The sequence below is a fragment of the Euleptes europaea genome, chromosome 18 (assembly GCF_029931775.1).
Source record: "Euleptes europaea isolate rEulEur1 chromosome 18, rEulEur1.hap1, whole genome shotgun sequence".
Classification (NCBI taxonomy): Eukaryota; Metazoa; Chordata; class Lepidosauria; order Squamata; family Sphaerodactylidae; genus Euleptes; species Euleptes europaea.
This window is the reverse complement of record NC_079329.1, coordinates 40,864,649-40,883,203: the sequence shown is the minus strand read 5'-3', so window position 1 is coordinate 40,883,203 and position 18,555 is coordinate 40,864,649. Positions and strand designations below refer to the sequence as shown.

The window sequence follows — 18,555 nt, the reverse complement described above, 5'->3', positions numbered from 1 at the left end:
CATTCTTCCCCAAGCTTGAAAGGTGAATTCCATCGCTTGCTATTACTATGGTTCCAGAATCCAAATTGCTCCTGCCTGCATCACCAACGCAGCCAGTGGTTCACCTCCATTATCTTTTGTTCCTGTCGCATTCGCCTTCCTCTGACAGGAAGGATTGAAGAGAATACCATCTCTGCCCCCATTCCCTTCAGCTTACTCCCAAGAGCTTCATAGTCCGCCTTAATGTTCTCGATAATGAATACGTGAATACATGAAGTTGCCTTATACTGAATCAGACCCTTGGTCCATCAGTATTGTCTACTCAGAGTAGCAGAGGCTCTCCAGGGTCTCAGGCAGAGGTCTTTCACATCACCTACTTGCCTAGTCCCATTAACTGGAGATGGCAGGGATTGAACCTGGGACCTTCTGCATGCCAAGCAGATGCTCTACCACTGAACCACAGCCCCTCCCCTGGTGCTCACGGACATTTCATTGGTTCCCACATGGACCATCACAAATGGATAATGATCTTTAGGTTTGACCAGTTTCGGGATCCAGTCTTCAATATCTTTCATTTTCACCCCTGGCAAGCAACACACCTCTTGGGCCATGGGGTCAAGCCTGGACACATATAATGTTCCCTACCCTTCAGCAGGGAATCACTGACAACTAGCACTTTCCTTTTCCTTCCAGTGCTGTTTCTTCATGCCCCCTATTCTTCTCCCTTTGTCTTCCTTGTGTTTCTGATTCTTCTGCTGGCAGTGTTTCTGGCTGTGCTGCTATGGCAAGGTCCTGGAATCGATTCCTGAGTTGTAATGGCACTACTTCAGTGCATTTCCATTTTCCATACTTTACCCCCATCCCCCATGATGTTGCCCTGATGTTGTGCATTTGGAGATTCACCTATTGGTGTAGGTAATTAATGCATTGAGACAATACTCATCCCCTGAAGGGAGATGTAATGGAATTCTGTCTGCAGCTTCTGTTTGTGCTGATCCACGTAGCCAGATTTTGATCCTTTAAGACAAGAGTCACAAGTGTTAGGCTAGTAGCGGCAATGGTCGGAGTGCCTGATGGTCATCAACAGAGATGTCCACTCTCCCTGAGGCTTTCTTTGATGTCTGGGGGAAGTTACTTGCATGTGGGGGGCATTAAGGGATCATTCCACACAGTGCATACCTATAGAGTGCAGTACATACTGCTGGGAACTGCTGGCAGAGGAAGGGTCATTTCGCCTAGGCACAGTTACCATCTATTGTAGGGGAAATGAAGGAGAGGGAAGACCTATGCAGCAGGTTACTGTTGGGTGCTTGTGCCTGAGAGGTCCCTGGAAGGCTACTGAGAAGTGTTATCAATAGGACTTTCCAATGTTACCTATCAGTTCAGAATTGGGCTAAAACCAATAAAATGCACTTCAACAAAGATAAATGTAAAGTTCTGCATTTAGGTAGGAAAAATCAAATGCACAATTATAGGATGTGGGAGACTTGTCTGAGCACTAGTGTGTGCGAAAAGGATCTTGGGGTCTTAGTAGACCAAACACTGAACATAGCAGTGTGATGCGGTAGCTAAAAAGGCAAATGCAATCTTGGGCTGCATCAACAGAAGTATAGTGTCCAGATCACGTGAAGTGATGGTATTGCTTTACTCTGCTCTGGTTAGACCTCACCTAGAGTATTGTGTTCAGTTTTGGGCACCACAATTTAAGAAAGATGTAGACAAGCTGGAACATGTCCAGAGGAGGGCAACAAAGATAGTGAGAAGGCTGGAGGCCAAGTCCTATGAGGAAAGGTTGAAGGAGCTGGGTATGTTGAGCCTGAAGAGGAGAAGACTGAGAGGGGATATGATAAGCATCTTCAAGTACTTGAAGGGCTGTCATAGAGAGGATGGTGCCGAATTGTTTTCTGTTGCCCCAGAAGGTCGGACCAGAACCAATGGGTTGAAATTAAATCAAAAGAGTTTCCATCTAGACATTAGGAAGAATTTTCTAACAGTTAGAGCAGTTCCTCAGTGGAACAGGCTTCCTGAGGAGGTGGTAAGTGCTCCTTCCCTGGAGGTTTTTAAAAAGAGGTTAGATGGCCATATGTCAGCAATGCTGATTCTGTGACCTGAGGCAGTTCATGAGAGGGAGGGCATCTTGGCCATCTTCTGGGCATGGAGTAAGGGTTGTTGGGGGTATGTGGGGGAGGTTGTTGTGAACTCCTGCATTGTGCAGGGGGTTGGACTAGATGACCCTGGTGGTCCCTTCCAGCTCTATGATTGTATGATTCTATGATTCAGGCTATTTCTGTTCAATACTCCTTTTGTGTCCAGTGCCCTTTCACTACAGTTTATCACCAAACTCCCCACTTGTGTGCATTATGATGACCCAAAATGAGCCCAGTGATGCAGCCACATGGCACGAACACTGTCGTTTAAAGTACAGGTTCCCTGTTTGGAATTTATGTACTGCAGTTGGGGCGCAGTGACTTCTGAATTAATCAGAATTGTAGGCCCAATTGTGACTGCAGCAGTGAAGCTGGAGGTGCCGGGTGGGGGGAAGGGACACGCCTGGTTCTCCATTTAATTATTTAAGTTACACCTCCTCTCCTGCTAATATAACATTTGCTGTTGCTGGGGCAGAACCCTGGTCCTGTGGAGGACTGTGGAGCTTAGGACCGTGACTCAGTCCTGCTCATCCCCTGTGTGTTCCCAGTGGTGTCTCAAAAATATCTTGCTGGTCCTTAAATAACTGTATGGAAATCACTGATATTGAATAATACTGAATAAGTGTTTAGAAAGTAGATAAAAGGGTAAAAATGTTGAAAGTAGATCTTATTTTCAATGCAGGCCCACAAGATGGCTCAGGACAAAGAAGTGTCCCTGCTCCCAAGAACAAGAAGAAATCTCAAGAAAAAAGGAGTTTATTCCAGACATCTAAACTAAGCATTGATGGCAAAATTCTAGAGAGGGATCTCAAAAAAGGAAATGCTTCTACAGCAGCCCATCCACCAGAGTCTACTGCTCTGATTAGTCATGGCCCTTCAGTATCAAGTGAGTCAAACAGCTCCAACCTTCCACCCATTAAAAATGTCCCTGTGAGACCTAAAGAAGATGATTCACGTGCAGAGCTGTGCTCTGACGTTGAGGGTTCTGCCACAGGCAACGAAGGGACCAAAGAAGCCAGCCCCTTAACAGAAGACCTCCTTTCCTTTGATCTCAATAATTCTTCTTGTGATCAAACCAACAGAGTTTGTGAGATGCCTTTAACCCAAGCGGAGAACCATACATGTGAAATGGGAGTTGGGGATGATGGGCGGAGAGTTGAACTTTCTCACCAATTGGTATGGCAACACAATGTAGTGGCAGACCCTGCTGCTGAACAGTCTTCAGTAGGACAAAGACAGACGAGGGGGAACAGGAAGTCTTACACTTTTAAGGAAAACCGTTTGGAAGACAATAATAAAAATGAAGGTGAAAAGTCGGTGCTTAGCACCAGAAGCCCATGCAGTGAAAGCAAGCCCGGAAACTCCTCTGCCAATGAACCTGTTGGTGATTTAAATGCTACAGAAGACTGGTCAGGGAGCAGCATTTGTGGCAGGGAAAGGCAAGCCTTTGAGAACAATCATAGATGCTACGCTGGGCTCATTAGTTCAGTTAGACCAATGGTTCAGCGGCCCTCTGTGTGTTCTACATTTAATATCCCAGGGTCGTTAGCACGGCCTGCAAACAGAGCTGAAGCTTCAGGCAATGTGGATGTTGCTGCAACCTCAGTGCAAGTCACGGAGCTGATGGGAAGTCCAAGGCTTGTAGCTCGCAGACAATTGTCTCCAATAAGAATGAGGGATTCCTTTTCAGCTACTGAAAGCTGTCAATCTTCCTCACCCACCATCAGCACCTTTGAGGATGGCAGCCTGCTTGAGGACAGTCTAAGCAATGTGCTCAGCAGCACATCTCCAAGCTCTGCTTCCCATGATGAAGATAACCTTCTGACTTCCCACAATTCCTCCTCATCCACCGATTCTTCCCAGCCGTCTCTTTTCCGGGCAAACTTCACCGCTCACCTTCGTATGGCTGGCCCACTTCCAGATCAAGTACCAATTTTCCTGACAGTATCTGATCTGCGAAATCCAAGCAGCTTTGTGAGCAGTGCGACTGTGTGTACTTCCCCAAATGCCAAGGAAATTAATAAACCTGAGACAGACCCAGAAAAGCTAAAAAAATTGCAAGAGAGGTGAGTAGTTGTACACAGGTGTACATTGCCTGGCCTAAAGTAAACCACTGGCTGGGGCTGATTAGTGAATTCCGCTCAGACTAAATTTAACTCTGGAACCTGTGACATGGGGTGATTAAATATTTTGCATAACAAAATCTCTCAGCTGGCACCTCTCTCAGATCACAAATGCCACTCCTGCGGATATATCCAAGAATATCGAACACCTTCTAGGCACCTAACAAATTAGTTATCACTAAGAGGAACATAACTAGTTCTCAGTTTCTAAAAAGAGAACTGCAGATTTCAACACATGATTTGTGTGATACCTGGTTGCATCTACTCAAAGGGTATTTTGCACATCCTCAGAGGCATTTTCTTCATAATTACTTCACATATTCAACACCTGACATTGAAATTTTGCTCCAGTACCAATCACTGGTTGTCTTAGCTTAGATTAAAAGATTATAACCTCCAGTTCAATTGCTGTCATAGCCACTTGCACAACTGGGAAGAAGAGGGGATGGGTTTCACTGCAGAATTTGACCACTGAGCTTGGAATCTGCTTTCTTCCACAGTGGAAGGGAGGGGGGAGGAATTGTTGGCTGTGGCCAGGCCAGCCCGTCAGTAGGGAGGAATGAGATTTATTTATAGCCTCCTTTTTCAGCAATACTGCCAAAGTAGTTGATAATGAAAAGTCACACACACACACCATACAATAAAAGAGAAAAAGACAATTCAGACCCATCAGAGTAATGGACAGAATAAAAGAAGAATAAACTAGATGGGCACAATACAAATCCAGCTTCCTCAGTTACCAACAGTGGAATTCCATAGTAATTTCAGCCAACGGCAAAATAACCACGATCACTCAAACCAAAAGTGCATCAGTGAAGGAGGGTCTGTTCTTGCCTTCTGGGGCTGAAGAGTGATGTAGCAGTTGGACTAGGACTGAGGAGACCAGGGCGCAGACTCCCACTCAGTTGTGAAGGTCTCTGGGTCATGTTGGGCTAGTCTCACTCTCTTGGCCTCACCTGTCTCACAGGGCTGTTGTGAAGGTCAAATGGAAGAGGGGAATCATGTGCACCTCTCTGAGTTTGTTGGAGGAATGGCAGAATGTAGATTAATAGTTACGTAGTCCCAGTGGTGCCACTGAGAAGGTTCTGTCTCCTGTGACCACCTTCTGGACTTCTGATGATGGTGGAATACAGAGCACGACCTCTGTAACCAGTTTCAGTACATTCATGATAGAGGAGATGGTCCTTGAAGGTTCTGTTTTGAGGTCAAAACCAGCTTTTCAGTGGGGCCTGGAAACTAGTTGGGAGCTAAGGAAGCTGGATCAGAGTTGACAAATATGATCAAAGCAGATTGTCTCTGTCAACCGTTGAGCAGGACCAGTTGTAGTTTCTGTTAACTTTTCAAGGGCTGACCCACATTCTGTAATGTGAATGACATCTGAGACAGAATTTAGTATTGGGGGAGGGGGTACCACTACCTACATTTCTTCCTTTTTGAATAGCATGCCTCCAGACTATTGACATGTATTGAATTATGGAACTCTGCATTCTCTGCAGTCTCCTGGCAGAGGACTCAGAAGAGGAAGGAGACCAGTGTCGGATATGTCAGATTGCTGGTGGATCCATAACCAATCCACTGCTAGAACCATGCGGGTGTGGTGGGACTCTTCGATTTGTCCATCAAGAATGCCTAAAGACCTGGTTAAAAGCCAAGATTAAATCAGGTATGTCTGCACAAGTAGGCAATGAATTAATGAATGAATGAATATAATTAATTCCATAAATTCCATCATGACACAAAATATAGAACCTTGTGGAACCTTAAACCATCATTAGGAGACAGTTTGTATCATGAGGTGCTATTAGATGGGGGCCTTCCATTGAATGCATGGGTCTTTTCAGTAGCACAGAGCAGCTTCCATCAGCTTTAGCTTCCTTAAGAGGGCATGATTTTGGCCACAGGTCAAGGGTCAAGTTGCCCTAACACCAAAATGGGGGTGTAGGCCAAAAAGCCTGATCTATAACTGGGAATATTATTTACGAATTGGTTCATGGTGGGGAGAGAAAGCCCCTTCCCCATGTTGTCGTTGTTCCAAGCAAGGGGACACTCCCAGTCCACAATCCAAGATATAGGGCCACACAGCCATGTACCTTTGGTCTCGTCTTTGTCCATCCAAGCCTGGTCTAGTCTATGTCAGTCTAGTTGAGTTTTGGAACCTCAGGAATGAGCCTCAGAGGCGGGCAGGGATTGACCCATCCCTCAAACGAGTAGGGGGGGGGGTTAGCAGAGGGTAAGTTGACTCTACCTAGCACAATTTTATGTTTACTTTCTCCAGGCAACCGTGCTATATTTCCCTTATCTGTAAGTTGCTCCCTAACTATCCTGCTTAGTTAGATGTTTAATGGAATAAAACTCTTTGAGAAAACCAAAGGGCTTGATCGTTGGGGAAGAGGGATCCCTTTAGATAATCAACTCCAGCCTACCTGCACCCTCAAATTGCTCAGTCTATGTAAGAACACAGGTCCCGACAGGCCACTCCATCTCTAGTTGAGAGGAAAACCCAGAAGGACGGGAGGAGGAATGTGAGTTGTTGAGGCAGGTGCACTTGACATCCCCTCCCACAGGCACAGGTGCAGCTGAGGTGGACCAGAGACCTCTTCCAGTATACTGGGACAATTCCACTTACTGGGACTTCAGTGCTGGTGGTGGCTGCTACAAAATTCTGTTCCAGTTTGGATGGAAGGAGCCCATCTGGATAAAGGTTTTCCACAAATCCTGTCTCCTTCGTGACTTAGAGAAGAGGCCGAGCTAGCAGCAGTAGGCAAAAGGCAGTGAGCCGAGTGTCAGGGAGATGAGGTTCGTGACAGTCTCCACAGACAAATACAGCAACCCCTTTGGAATTCAGTCTCATTTGTGTGTAACGTCTGATGCCTTCAACAAGGTTTAGAAACCTGTCAGTGTTTGCTTCTCCTAATCCTACACCAGTAAGAGTCAAAACCAGATCAGTGTGATGGTGCCTTTTTGCTCAGAGAACTGAGCCAGACTGGTTTCTTGTACACAATGCTGCGTTTAGGAATCCTTTTAATAACATCTGTCTTTCACTGGGGAAGCGAGAGAAACAACCTGGAAATGAGAAATTCTGCAATGACACCCTTGTATAAGGGAAAAGGCTTCACTGAGACGCTTCTTGGTCACCTAGCCTGGGCACAGCTTCCACCATTGCCCACTCTGGCTCCTCTTCCTTTCAGAATTATGCTTGACGGAGGGAGCAATATTAATTTATGCTACACATTTTGTTCTGTTTCTGTGAGCTTTGGGGTAGGGTCAAGGAACCCAGGACCAAAGCTCCCTTTTTCTGGAGATTTCCAACACTTTCAGGTTTCTTGAGGCACAATGTATGTGTTTTAGAGGCTTATATCCCATTATTAAAAATGAAAGCTGAACTTTTTGCCAGAGATCATATGCCTCAAAGTCCCTGAAAGTGCCCTCTTCTTCAGTACAGAGGATAATTCAGAGTAGCATATAATGGAGTGCCAAATTTGTGTTGCATGTAAGGTAAAGCAGAGAATGTATATTATTTTTCAGGGGCTGAGCTTGGGGCAGTGAAAACATGTGAACTTTGTAAGCAGAGTCTGACAGCAGATCTGGATGATTTTAATGTGAATGACTACTACAGGAATCATCAGCAGTCTCAGGTAAGAAATTTGAAATAAGGTTCTTCTATAGGACAGAATAAGTGGTGTTCGCTGTCTCCTTAAGTAATACCTGGCCAGCTACCTGGAAGAGATGAACTTATTTATAGTAAAACCATTTAAGTAAACCATTTAGTAAAACCATGTGAAAATTAGGTTCCCAAAATAATGCCAAGCTGGGAAATAAACTGTGCTCATTGTCCAGAAGTTGCACATTGTTATGGAGTATTGAGCAAAAAGTAATAATCCTGTGCATGAGACTGAATGGGAGAAGGGAGAATTGTTGGATCACTGTGTGTTTGGTCCAGTTGCATTCCATAAACAACAGCTGTGTGATACTTTTCCATGAAGAACCCAAAAGACTTTGAGTTTTCTGGACCTCTTAATCAGGCTGTGTATTCAGTACAACAACAACAAAAAGGCAAGGAAGAGAAGGGGAAGATAATAATCAGAGCACACGTTGTTGACCTTGATAGATCAGTGGTCTGACTCAGTATAAGCAGCTTCATGTATTCCTGTGTATTTGACTGTTGTTTGCTTTTTTCTTGGATCAGCATTTGCTGATCGTATAGCTCTCTGAGGGGCATACCAGGAGAGGTGGTCCCGCAGGTATGAAGGTCCCAGACTGTATAAGGCTTTAAAGGTCAAAACGAACACCTTGAATCTGATCCAGTACTCCAGCTGAAGCAAGTGCAGTTGTTGAAGAACTGGCTGTTTGTGCACTCGCAGCGAGGTCCCTGTGAGGAGTCTCGCTGCTGCATTCTGTACCAGCTGGAGTTTCCAGATGAGTCTCAAGGGCAGCCCTATGTAGAGCGAGTTACAGTACTCTAGCCTGAAGGTGACTGTTGCATGGGTCACTGTGACCAAAAGCAGAAAGACACAATAGATGGCCACGAATACAGTTAGACCAAAAAGAGGTTTATATATAATGTGGATTTCTATTATAAATATTTCTATTATCAATAATTTCTGTTATCAATATTTCATGTCATTATAAACACGGTATAGTAAATAAGACAGAAGGGTTATACAAACAGTATACAAACAGCTGAAATGCAAATATGTTGCTGAAAAACGAACAGGGAACAGTAGTCTGGTACTGTTGACCCATTTTGTGAGAAAAAACTTCTTCAGCCCAAGTAACTGACGTGGAAGCAGGCGGATTAGCAGTTATCCAGGGCACACCACCAGAACTCCTTGCTTTATAGAAAACAGTGTTGTTTAATTTACATTGCACAGATAAAAGACAAACCGTCGCGTACACTTCTCTCCACCAAACTTCCCAACACAGAGTTACAGTTACATAGGCTTATATACAAAACACCACCTGAAACCAATAAGGCCACCTATAGACCTGGCCACAGTATTACATCATCCTTACTGCTTTAAACCAGTTAGTTGCAGTTCACCCTAGAACCGTGATGGCGAACCTATGGCACGCGTGCCGCCTCTGGCACGTGTAGCCCTCTCTGCCGGCACGCGCCCGGCCGCCTCCGCTCAGCCCCCGGGAAGCAGCCTTCCTTTCCCTTCCCTTCCCGGGCTGGAGGCGAGGGGTGGAGGCGCGGCTTTGCCTGGCCCCGAGCTACGGGCGGTCGGCAGCGACTCCGGATTGGCTCCTCACGCCCGAGGTCGGACTGGGAGGCGCTTCAGAATGGGGGCGGGGAACAGCGGACGAGCCGGGAGCGGTTACCCTCAGGGACCCCTGGGGTGCGCAGCCTGCCCCCCCCGACTCCTGCCCCGGACGGAGCCCCGGCCTCATCGACCCGTAGCAATCCGGGGGCTGCAGGGACACAGCTCCTTGCAAGGGAGGCCGGGCCCGCCTGCCCACTGCAAAAGGCCCCCGAAGGCCGGGCCGCCACCTGCGGCGCCTCCCCCACTCGGCCAAGAGGAGCCGCCGCCGCCGCCCCGGTTCTGTCCAGCGCACAGCCCAGCCGAGCAGCCTACGAAGCGGCTCCGGGGAGCGGGAGCGGCCCGTGCGGTGGGGGGGGGGCATTCTGCGGTGGCGGCTGGCGGGACTTGCGCCCAAGCAGCCCCCGGAGCCTCTGGGAGGAGGAATAAGAAGGCTCCTGGCCCAGCCTGGGCTCCGTTGCAGCTGCCAGAGAAACGCAGCGCAGCACGGCCCTCTCTGAAGCCGCAGCGTGCAGGAACGCTGCGGCCCCTTTAAACCCCCGCTCGCCATCGGCAAGAGGAGGTGGGACACGCTCTGTTTGAATCCTAATTGTTTTATGGCTTCAGTCAGGCAATGATTCCACTCTCTTGCTGACTGATGTAAACCATACAAACCCTTGTTTAGCCTCAGGACCATGCTTTCCTGCTTCAACTCAAAGCCAGGAATTTGCTGCATAAAGATTTGTTCTTTTAAAGGTGTGTTTAACTAGGCTGCTTGCACATCATCAGAGCTGATTTCACGGTCTCACATCCAGGTGCAGCCAATTTACAAACTGCCACCTGGTAGATTAGTGTGAGAATACCTTGTGCTATTGCAATGCTTCCAGTTCAGCTTTCCTTGCTCTGAGCCACAATAGTTTATCTCTTTCATTGTCAGCTAATATACTTTCATAGCTCCCAGGTTCATAGCTCTCAGCATCCATATTGCAAATACAATCACAGTCATAAAAACCAAACCTTGTAGGCGGCACACCTTTGGTGCTGCGTTCAGACCTCCTGACCTCAGTTTCTTCAAAATTCTCTCCTTCTGAAGTGTCAGACCTTACACTCTCCCTTCTTGGAGAACCTTCTGAAGTTTCAGACCTTACACTCTCCCTTCTTGGAGCCCTTGCTGGAGAACTACTGTTATCTCTGGCTTCCAGCTGCTCATTAATTGGAAGAGATATCATGTCAGGCACCTTATCTGAGCCATGCAACCTTGCCCAGTTGAATGACTCTCCAAAATTAGCAGAATGGCTAATTGTTATCCTATTGTAAGTATCAGCAAAACGGTAGGAGTTTGCATCATTCTGAGGAACAAAAGTGGATTGAACTTTTTGCCTCCCCTCCAAGCCTTGGCACCAAACACTCTCAAATGCTTCAAGGATGGATTCCTTTTATAAAAAACTGTATAGGGGATGTTATCAATGCTTGAAGTCCACAATCTATTAATGAGGTAATTAGAAACTTTAATTGCCTCCCCCCAGAACCTAGGCTTTAGATTAGCGTCCTCCAACAGAGATTGCATCATGGATTTTAAATATCCTATCCGTCTTTCTGCAACTCCATTTTCCTGGGGGACACAAGGGTTAGCAAGTCTGTGCTGAATCCCTTTGCTCTCTAACCACTGGGCTAACTCATGTGACAAGAACTCTCCGCCACAATCTGACTGGAGATTGGCAACTGGCAAACCTAGCTGCCTTTCCACTCTGTTCACCCAGTACTTAATTGTTTTACAAGCTTCACTCTTGTGCTTGAGCAGATAAACCCAGCCAAACCTTGTGTGGTCATCAACCAGAACCAGAGCCCATCTGTTCCCCGACACACTCTCTTGGAAGGGGCCACATGGACAATTTTTAAGGGTCTGTCTGTCACCCTCTGGCTGACTTTGGCCACAGGATTCCTTCTGCTCCTTACTGATTTACATACAGTACAATCAAGAAAATTATTACATTTGTTTAGCCGCACCTCATTTTCCCCTAGCAAGCTCAGGGTTTTCTGTATTGTTGAAAATGAGGCGTGGCCTAAACACCGGTGTAACAAATGCACACACTCTGGCTGAGGATTTTTGTTTAAAGTTCCCACTGTGCTTGTGGCTTCCCCAGCCCCTCTGCGCACAACATAAACATCCTGCTTTAAGTGCCCTTGCAACAACGTGTCTCCCTCTCTGCTTATCTGGCATGAGTTTCCTTTAAACTGCACGGAAAAACCAGCCCTGGTTAAGGCAGATACGCTTAGCAAATTATTCTCCAGGAGAGGTACGCAGAGCACATTATGGAACGTATGGCTTAATTCTGGAAAGTTTAGGCTGCCCTCACACTGGACCGCTAAATGTTTCCCATCTGCCAAGCTGACATGCGTTTTAGCAGACTGCTTTGTGTTTGACAGTAAGGAGTTATCTTTAACGAAATTCTTGCTAGCCCTGCTATCAACCAGCCATAAATCCTCACCCTTATTAGTCTCTGCCAGCACTACAGCTGTGTGTGTGGCAGTCTGGAATTGTTTCTTAGCCGTCTTCTTCTTTAATTGGGGGCAATCCCTTCTGAGGTGCTGAGTGCTGCCACAGGAATAACATTTCCTAACAAAGAGCACACAGTCCTCCCCCTCTTGATTGAAGACGTCACTCCTCCGTTCCGTTCCACGACCTTGCTTCAACGACTTCTGCGCAGAGTAGACTTCACTCCCACTTACAGGCTGAATCTGCCACTGGGCTGAGGTCCTTGGCATTGACTGTAAATTACCTCGCTGCCAGGGGTGAAAATCCGGGTTGTTAAACTCCTGGACTGAGGTCTCCGAAGATGGATGAGACGCTGCTCTATTCGTCATGGGGTGACTCATTCTCAGCTGGGCTGTTGTCCTCTGACTCCGTCCCTCCTGCCAACGCTCCTCGTCTTCCAGGAATTTGCCGGTAACATAATCACATGTAAGCTGCTCCACAGCCATGCATTCCAGAGAGCCCACCAATACATCAAAGCTTGCATCCAAGGAACCCAGCATGATATATACTTTATCCTCATCTGAGACATTCTTTCCTCTCAACTCTAGCTGCCGAAACAATTCTGCCAGAGTTCTCAAATGCTTCGAGGCAGGCATGTGAGGTGATTTATTAGTCCTGTACAGCCTCCTCATTAGGGCAAGTATTGTTCCCGCCGAGTCTCTGCGATAAATGGCTTGCAAAGACGCCCACGCATCCTTGGCGAACGTTTTGCTGGCAACATATACAAGCTGGCTATCCCCCACAGTCAAAATTATATTGACAAGCGCCTTCTTATCTTTCTCTTGCCCTTCATTATCATCATCAGCGGGGGTTTGCAGCACAACATCTCATAAACCTTCTCGTTTAAGGTAATGCTCAATTCTCACCGACCAAATGCTGTAGTTGTCAGCGTTGAGCTTCTCCACTGGGATTGCAGATTGAGCCATCTCTCCGCTCAATCACTCACTGTTCCAAAAGCCTCTGGACGTCCTGGAAACTTAATTGTGCTACCACTATACATAACCTGCGCAGCGGAAGCATGCTGGGCCCATAACCCTGACGTTGAAGCAGGCGGATTAGCAGTTATCCAGGACACACCACCTTGCTTTATAGAAAACAGTGTTGTTTAATTTACAGTGCACAGATAAAAGACAAACCGTCGCGTCCACTTCTCTCCACCAAACTTCCCAACACAGAGTTACAGTTACATAGGCTTATATACAAAACACCACCTGAAACCAATAAGGCCACCTGTAGACCTGGCCACAGTATTACATCATCCTTACTGCTTTAAACCGGTTAGTTGCAGTTCACCCTAGAACCTGCAAGGCTATTGCTGCCTCTTGCATCACCCTAGATGCCTCTGATCTGACAGCTACCTGTCAGCTGTCTCTGTCAGATTATTATGGGCAACTTGTTACTCTGACAGTAACATGTTGTTCAACAAATTAATGAAATATAACATGCTGAAATGGAAGGTTTAATAGTCTTATGAAGGTCTTCAATCCAAATGTATAGTGCTCGTTATCCCAAATTAACACCTTGGCAGTCTTCCAAGTGAAAGAGATTACATAAAAAATCCTTCCATAATTTTCAGCCAAACTACATATGGCTATAATAAAAAGGTAAAGGTCCCCTGTGCAAGCACCGGGTCATTCCTGACCCATGGGGTGACGTCACATCCTGACATTTACCAGGCAGACTTTGTTTACAGGTTGGTTTGCCAGTGTCTTCCCCAGTCATCTTCCTCTTACCCCCAGCAAGCTGGGTACTCATTTTACTGACCTCGGAAGGATGGAAGGCTGAGTCAACCTTGAGCTGGCTACCTGAAAACAACTTCCTTCGAGATTGAACTCAGGTCGTGAGCAGAGCTTGGACTGCAGTACTGCAGTTTACCAGTCTGCACCATGGGACTCCTATGGCTATAATACATAATACAAAAACCACACAAAAACCACACAGAGGTCTTACCTATTCATCGGGGATAAGCACATTAGCATTCTTCCCCCACATTATAGAAATTAGGCTTGTAGTAATTTGGTATAGAGATAGAGAGAAATATCCATACTTAATGAATATCAGGTGTTTTGATTAAAGGGAAGTACTTAGTTAAACCACAAATCAGAAGATACAAAATGAAAACACAGAAAACATGACAGATCACAATCTACATTCAAACCATTAGGTGTTGAGGTGTTTAATAGATAAATAAACCTAGCTTCTTTTTGTAATAAAATCCTTACTGTATTAATGTGACTGTACATATGTTTCTGATACTGCCAAATGACAAAGAACTGTATATCTGATTCAGTATGATTTTTTCTCAATGTAATGTTTGACCAGTGGTACCTCCATGGAACGAGATCTAATGCGTGACCTATGTTCTATGATCCTGATTCACACAGATCTACAACTGGTGCCAACATAAAATAAGTTACAGGGGCATTTGATTGTGTAAACAACTTGTTTTGTGGAGCAATTACTAAAATGACATAAAGAAAACTTAAAAACAGTATTCATATTCTGAAACTCTTTCACTGGAAGAGATAAAGGGCATACTGTACAGCCGCCACTCTTAAAGTGACTTTCAGGTAAAGAAAAACGATTCGGAATGGATGCATCTGAATGTGTGAGGATGTCTCTAAAGGAAGTTGTCTTACAAAGTCCAAAGATAGGAGGGGACTTGCATCATGGAATATTTTTAATCAAATGCCAATGTTTGCATATAATACGCTGAATATAATAAGAAAGATTTGTGAATTGTAAGGACGTAGTAAGGGAGCCTTTAGTTTTTCAATCTTGTTAATTAGATTTGTGTATTGCTCTCTGTATAATTTCTTTTTTTGTAAAAAAATTTAATTGTTTTTTCATACATTCGATACAATCAATTAACATTACCTTTCAATCTTTTCTAATTCTCAATTAAGACTAACATATATATATAACAATTATCCTCCCCTGCTTTGACTTCCCCTCTTCCTTCTTCTATCTCTAACTAATCTTCGTAATCCTCTTAGCAATTATTTTCTAATTCTTTATAAAAAATTTTTTTGTAAAACCTTCTACAATTATTAAAAAAGAAAGAAAAATAGAAACAAGAAAATTAACCTAGTCTAAGTTGTAACCTTTAACATTTTGTACATTAAGTTCATTTTTGCAATAAACAATCCACGCCTCCCACTCCTTAACAAATTCATCATTATCTTTTTGATTTATTAACTCAGTCAATTTTGCCATTTCTGCTATTTCAGACATTGTATGAATCCAATCAGTTCTGTCCGGTATTTCAGACATTTTCCATTTAGCTGCATATACCATTCTTGCAACTGTGGTGGCACAGAGTAAAACAGTCCGTTGTGTTATAATGTGGTCCGGTATAATGCTTAACACAACATCTCTGAAGTTTTAGGGATGTTTTGTTGTAGAATTAACCTTAGCTCTCTGTATAATTTCTGAGGGGTATCCTCTAGCCTGTAATGACTTAACGAGATGGTTTGCCGATTCGTCATAATCCAAGGAATACCAGTGGCGTGACGCAGAGGCAGACAATGTGTGAGAGATCCCCCTCTCTGAGTTTGCTTCTCCAAATCAGTTGCTCAGACGTTGATACAGAAACAATAGATTTATTGAAGCCTTCAGGAGATGAGACAGGCACAGGTAGAAAGTTGCAAGTGAGGGGCTATACGGGTTTACAGAATATATTGACTCCAGGGCACTGGGGCACTGGGGTTCACACTTATTGTTATGGGAAGTTACAAGCTTGGCATAATACAAAACATCAGACGGATCCCAGGAAGTCTGGTGCGGCTATCACACTTCCAAGGCCGCACCGGCCTGAGGGAGTACTGGCAGGAAAACAGCGGGGGGGAAGATACATGGGCCATCAGGCCTGGCGCCTGAGACCAGAAGGTGTGAACTGCTTTTACGAGTTCACTGATAATACCGCAGGTGATGGAAAGCAGAGACACAAAGACAGAGACCCTCACATTCTGCCCCCCTTAAGGCCCCCCTCCGAGAGGACGAGGCTTATCGGGATAAGCGAGGTGGAATTCTCGGACCAAGCGAGGAGCTGCCATGTGGGGTGCGGCCACCCATTCGTCATGAGCGGAGCCAAGGTTTTTCCAGCGAACAAAGTAAAACAGTTTCCCTTTCTTCCATTTGGAATCTAAAACCTTGGATATTTCCAAATGGGTATCCCCTCCTACTACGGTAGGAATCTCATGAGCGGGAGGGGGGTGGAACTGGGGAGCTGCTACATAAGGTTTGAGGAGGCTTATATGGAAGACTGGATGAACCCCCTTGAGTGTCTTAGGGAGACTCAGTTCCACGGTAACCTCGTTGATTACTCTGGTAATGGGGAAAGGCCCTACATAACGGTCGCTCAGTTTTTTGCAGGGGCGAAGAGAGCGGAGGTTTTTGGTGGACAGATAGACCTGCTCCCCCACCTTGAGTTCCCATCCCGGAGACCGGTGTTTGTCCGCTTGTTCCTTGTACTTGCTTTTTGCCCTTTCCAGATTTTTGAGCAACCATGGCCAGGTGGATTTAACCACCTGAATCCACTCCTGAAGATCAGGGGTAGACTGGAGCTCTGGCGAGACGGGGGCAGAACCGAAAGGGCCAAAATCCGTCCCGTATATAACTTGGAAGGGACTAAAGCCGGTAGAGGAATGAGGCGCATTGTTGTACGCATATTCGGCAAATGGCAGCAGGTCGACCCAGTCGTCCTGGTGGAAATTTACATAGCAACGCAAATAACATTCTACTACCGCATTTACTCGTTCTGTTTGACCATCCGTTTGGGGGTGATAGGCGGAAGAAAGGCCCTGTTCCTCCACTCCCATTAACTTTAGGAAAGCCCGCCAGAATTTGGCAACAAACTGGACCCCCCGGTCGGAGAGGACCTTCCTCGGGATCGAGTGTAGCCTGAGGACGTGCGTGATGAACAGTTTAGCTAAGCCCTGGGCTGAAGGAAGACCTGCACATGGAACGAAATGAACCTGTTTGGAAAAGAGGTCTGTGATAACCCAGAGAACCGTTTTCCCCCGACTTGGAGGTAGGTCGGTGATAAAATCCATGGCGATGACTTCCCAGGGACGGGAGGGGTTCTCAAGCGGTTTGAGAAGCCCCGGGGGTTTTCCCATCCGTTTCTTGGCTGTGGCGCAGGTGGGGCAGCTGCGCACATACAACTCCACATCAGATCTCATACCGGGCCACCAGAATTGCCTTCGAACCAGGTGAAGCGTTTTTACGAAACCAAAATGACCCGCTAGCCTGGCCCCATGTACAAGTCCCAATACTTCTTTGCGAAGGGAAGATGGGACATATAGTTTCCCCCCTTGCACCCACCAAGTGTTGGTTCGTTCCAGGCCAGGGGGGAGGAGATGGTGCTCCTCCTCCTGTAAGGAGGCGTCCCGGAGTCGCTGTTGGAATGCTTCCGGGATACCTTTGAGCGTAGGGGGGGTCTCCGGTTGGCGGGCTTGGGATCGGGTGGTGACGGCCAAGCCAGGGACTTCCCCTCGCTGTTCGGGAGTGAACAGGGAGTCGACGGGGCGATCGAAATCGTTGCGATACTGGGGAAGTCGTGACAAAGCATCAGCTAGGGCATTTTCTTTGCCAGGGACATGTTTGAGGGTGAACCGGAATTTTGCAAAAAATTGGGCCCACCGAATTTGTTTGGCATTGAGTTTTCTGGCTCCCTTGAGAGCCTCAAGATTCTTGTGATCTGTGCACACTTCGAACGGCAGCTCGGCCCCCTCCAAGAAGTGTCTCCATATGGTAAGGGCATGTTTGACCGCTGCTGCCTCCTTCTCCCAAATGGCCCAGTTGATTTCGGACTGGGAAAACTTCTTGGAGAAGTAGGCGCATGGCCTCAACCGTCCCCCCTCATCCCTCTGCAATAGGGCCCCGCCCATGGCTACATCCGAGGCATCCACCTGCACCACGAAGGGCTTGGTGCAATCCGGGTGAGCCAAAACGGGTTCGGATGAAAAAAGTAGCTTTAAACGTTCAAAAGCTTGCTGGCACTGGGGAGACCATTGCAGACGGGCTGAGGGGAGTGCGGCGCTAGCCCCCCTGTCCTTGGTACGCAACAGGGCAGTGAGGGGAAGCGCAACTTGGGCAAAGTTGGGAATGAAATTCCGGTAAAAGTTGGCAAACCCCAAAAACTGTTGAAGTTGGCGGCGGGTAGTGGGGGTTTCCCAGTCCCGCACCGCCTGGACCTTGGCGGGGTCCATTTCCAACCCTTGGTGGGAAATCACATACCCCAGAAATGTAATAGAAGGTTGGTGGAATTCACACTTGGACACCTTAGCATACAGTTTGTGCTCCCGCAGCCGCTGGAGCACTTCTCGCACTAGGCGCACATGTTCTTCCATGGTCTCAGAGTAAATAAGAATGTCATCGAGAAATACCACCACCCCCCGAAACAGTAAATCATGCAAAACTTCATTAATTAATTGCATAAAGACACTCGGAGCCCCCGAAAGTCCGAACGGCATGACCAGGTACTCAAACATCCCAAAACAACTGGAAAAGGCCGTTTTGGGTTCGTC

At 46.5% G+C, this 18,555-nt stretch overlaps 1 protein-coding gene across 1 annotated transcript in view; it reads left to right on the top strand.

Moving 5' to 3' along the window:
• MARCHF10 (membrane associated ring-CH-type finger 10) overlaps positions 1-18,555 on the top strand; it is a 111,342-nt gene that overhangs the window by 78,022 nt on the left and 14,765 nt on the right. The window contains exons 6-8 of the mRNA XM_056864733.1: positions 2,809-4,192; positions 5,746-5,912; positions 7,775-7,884. Of these exons, the coding sequence (XP_056720711.1) occupies positions 2,809-4,192; positions 5,746-5,912; positions 7,775-7,884 (1,661 nt within the window). The remainder of the gene's footprint in view (positions 1-2,808; positions 4,193-5,745; positions 5,913-7,774; positions 7,885-18,555) is intronic.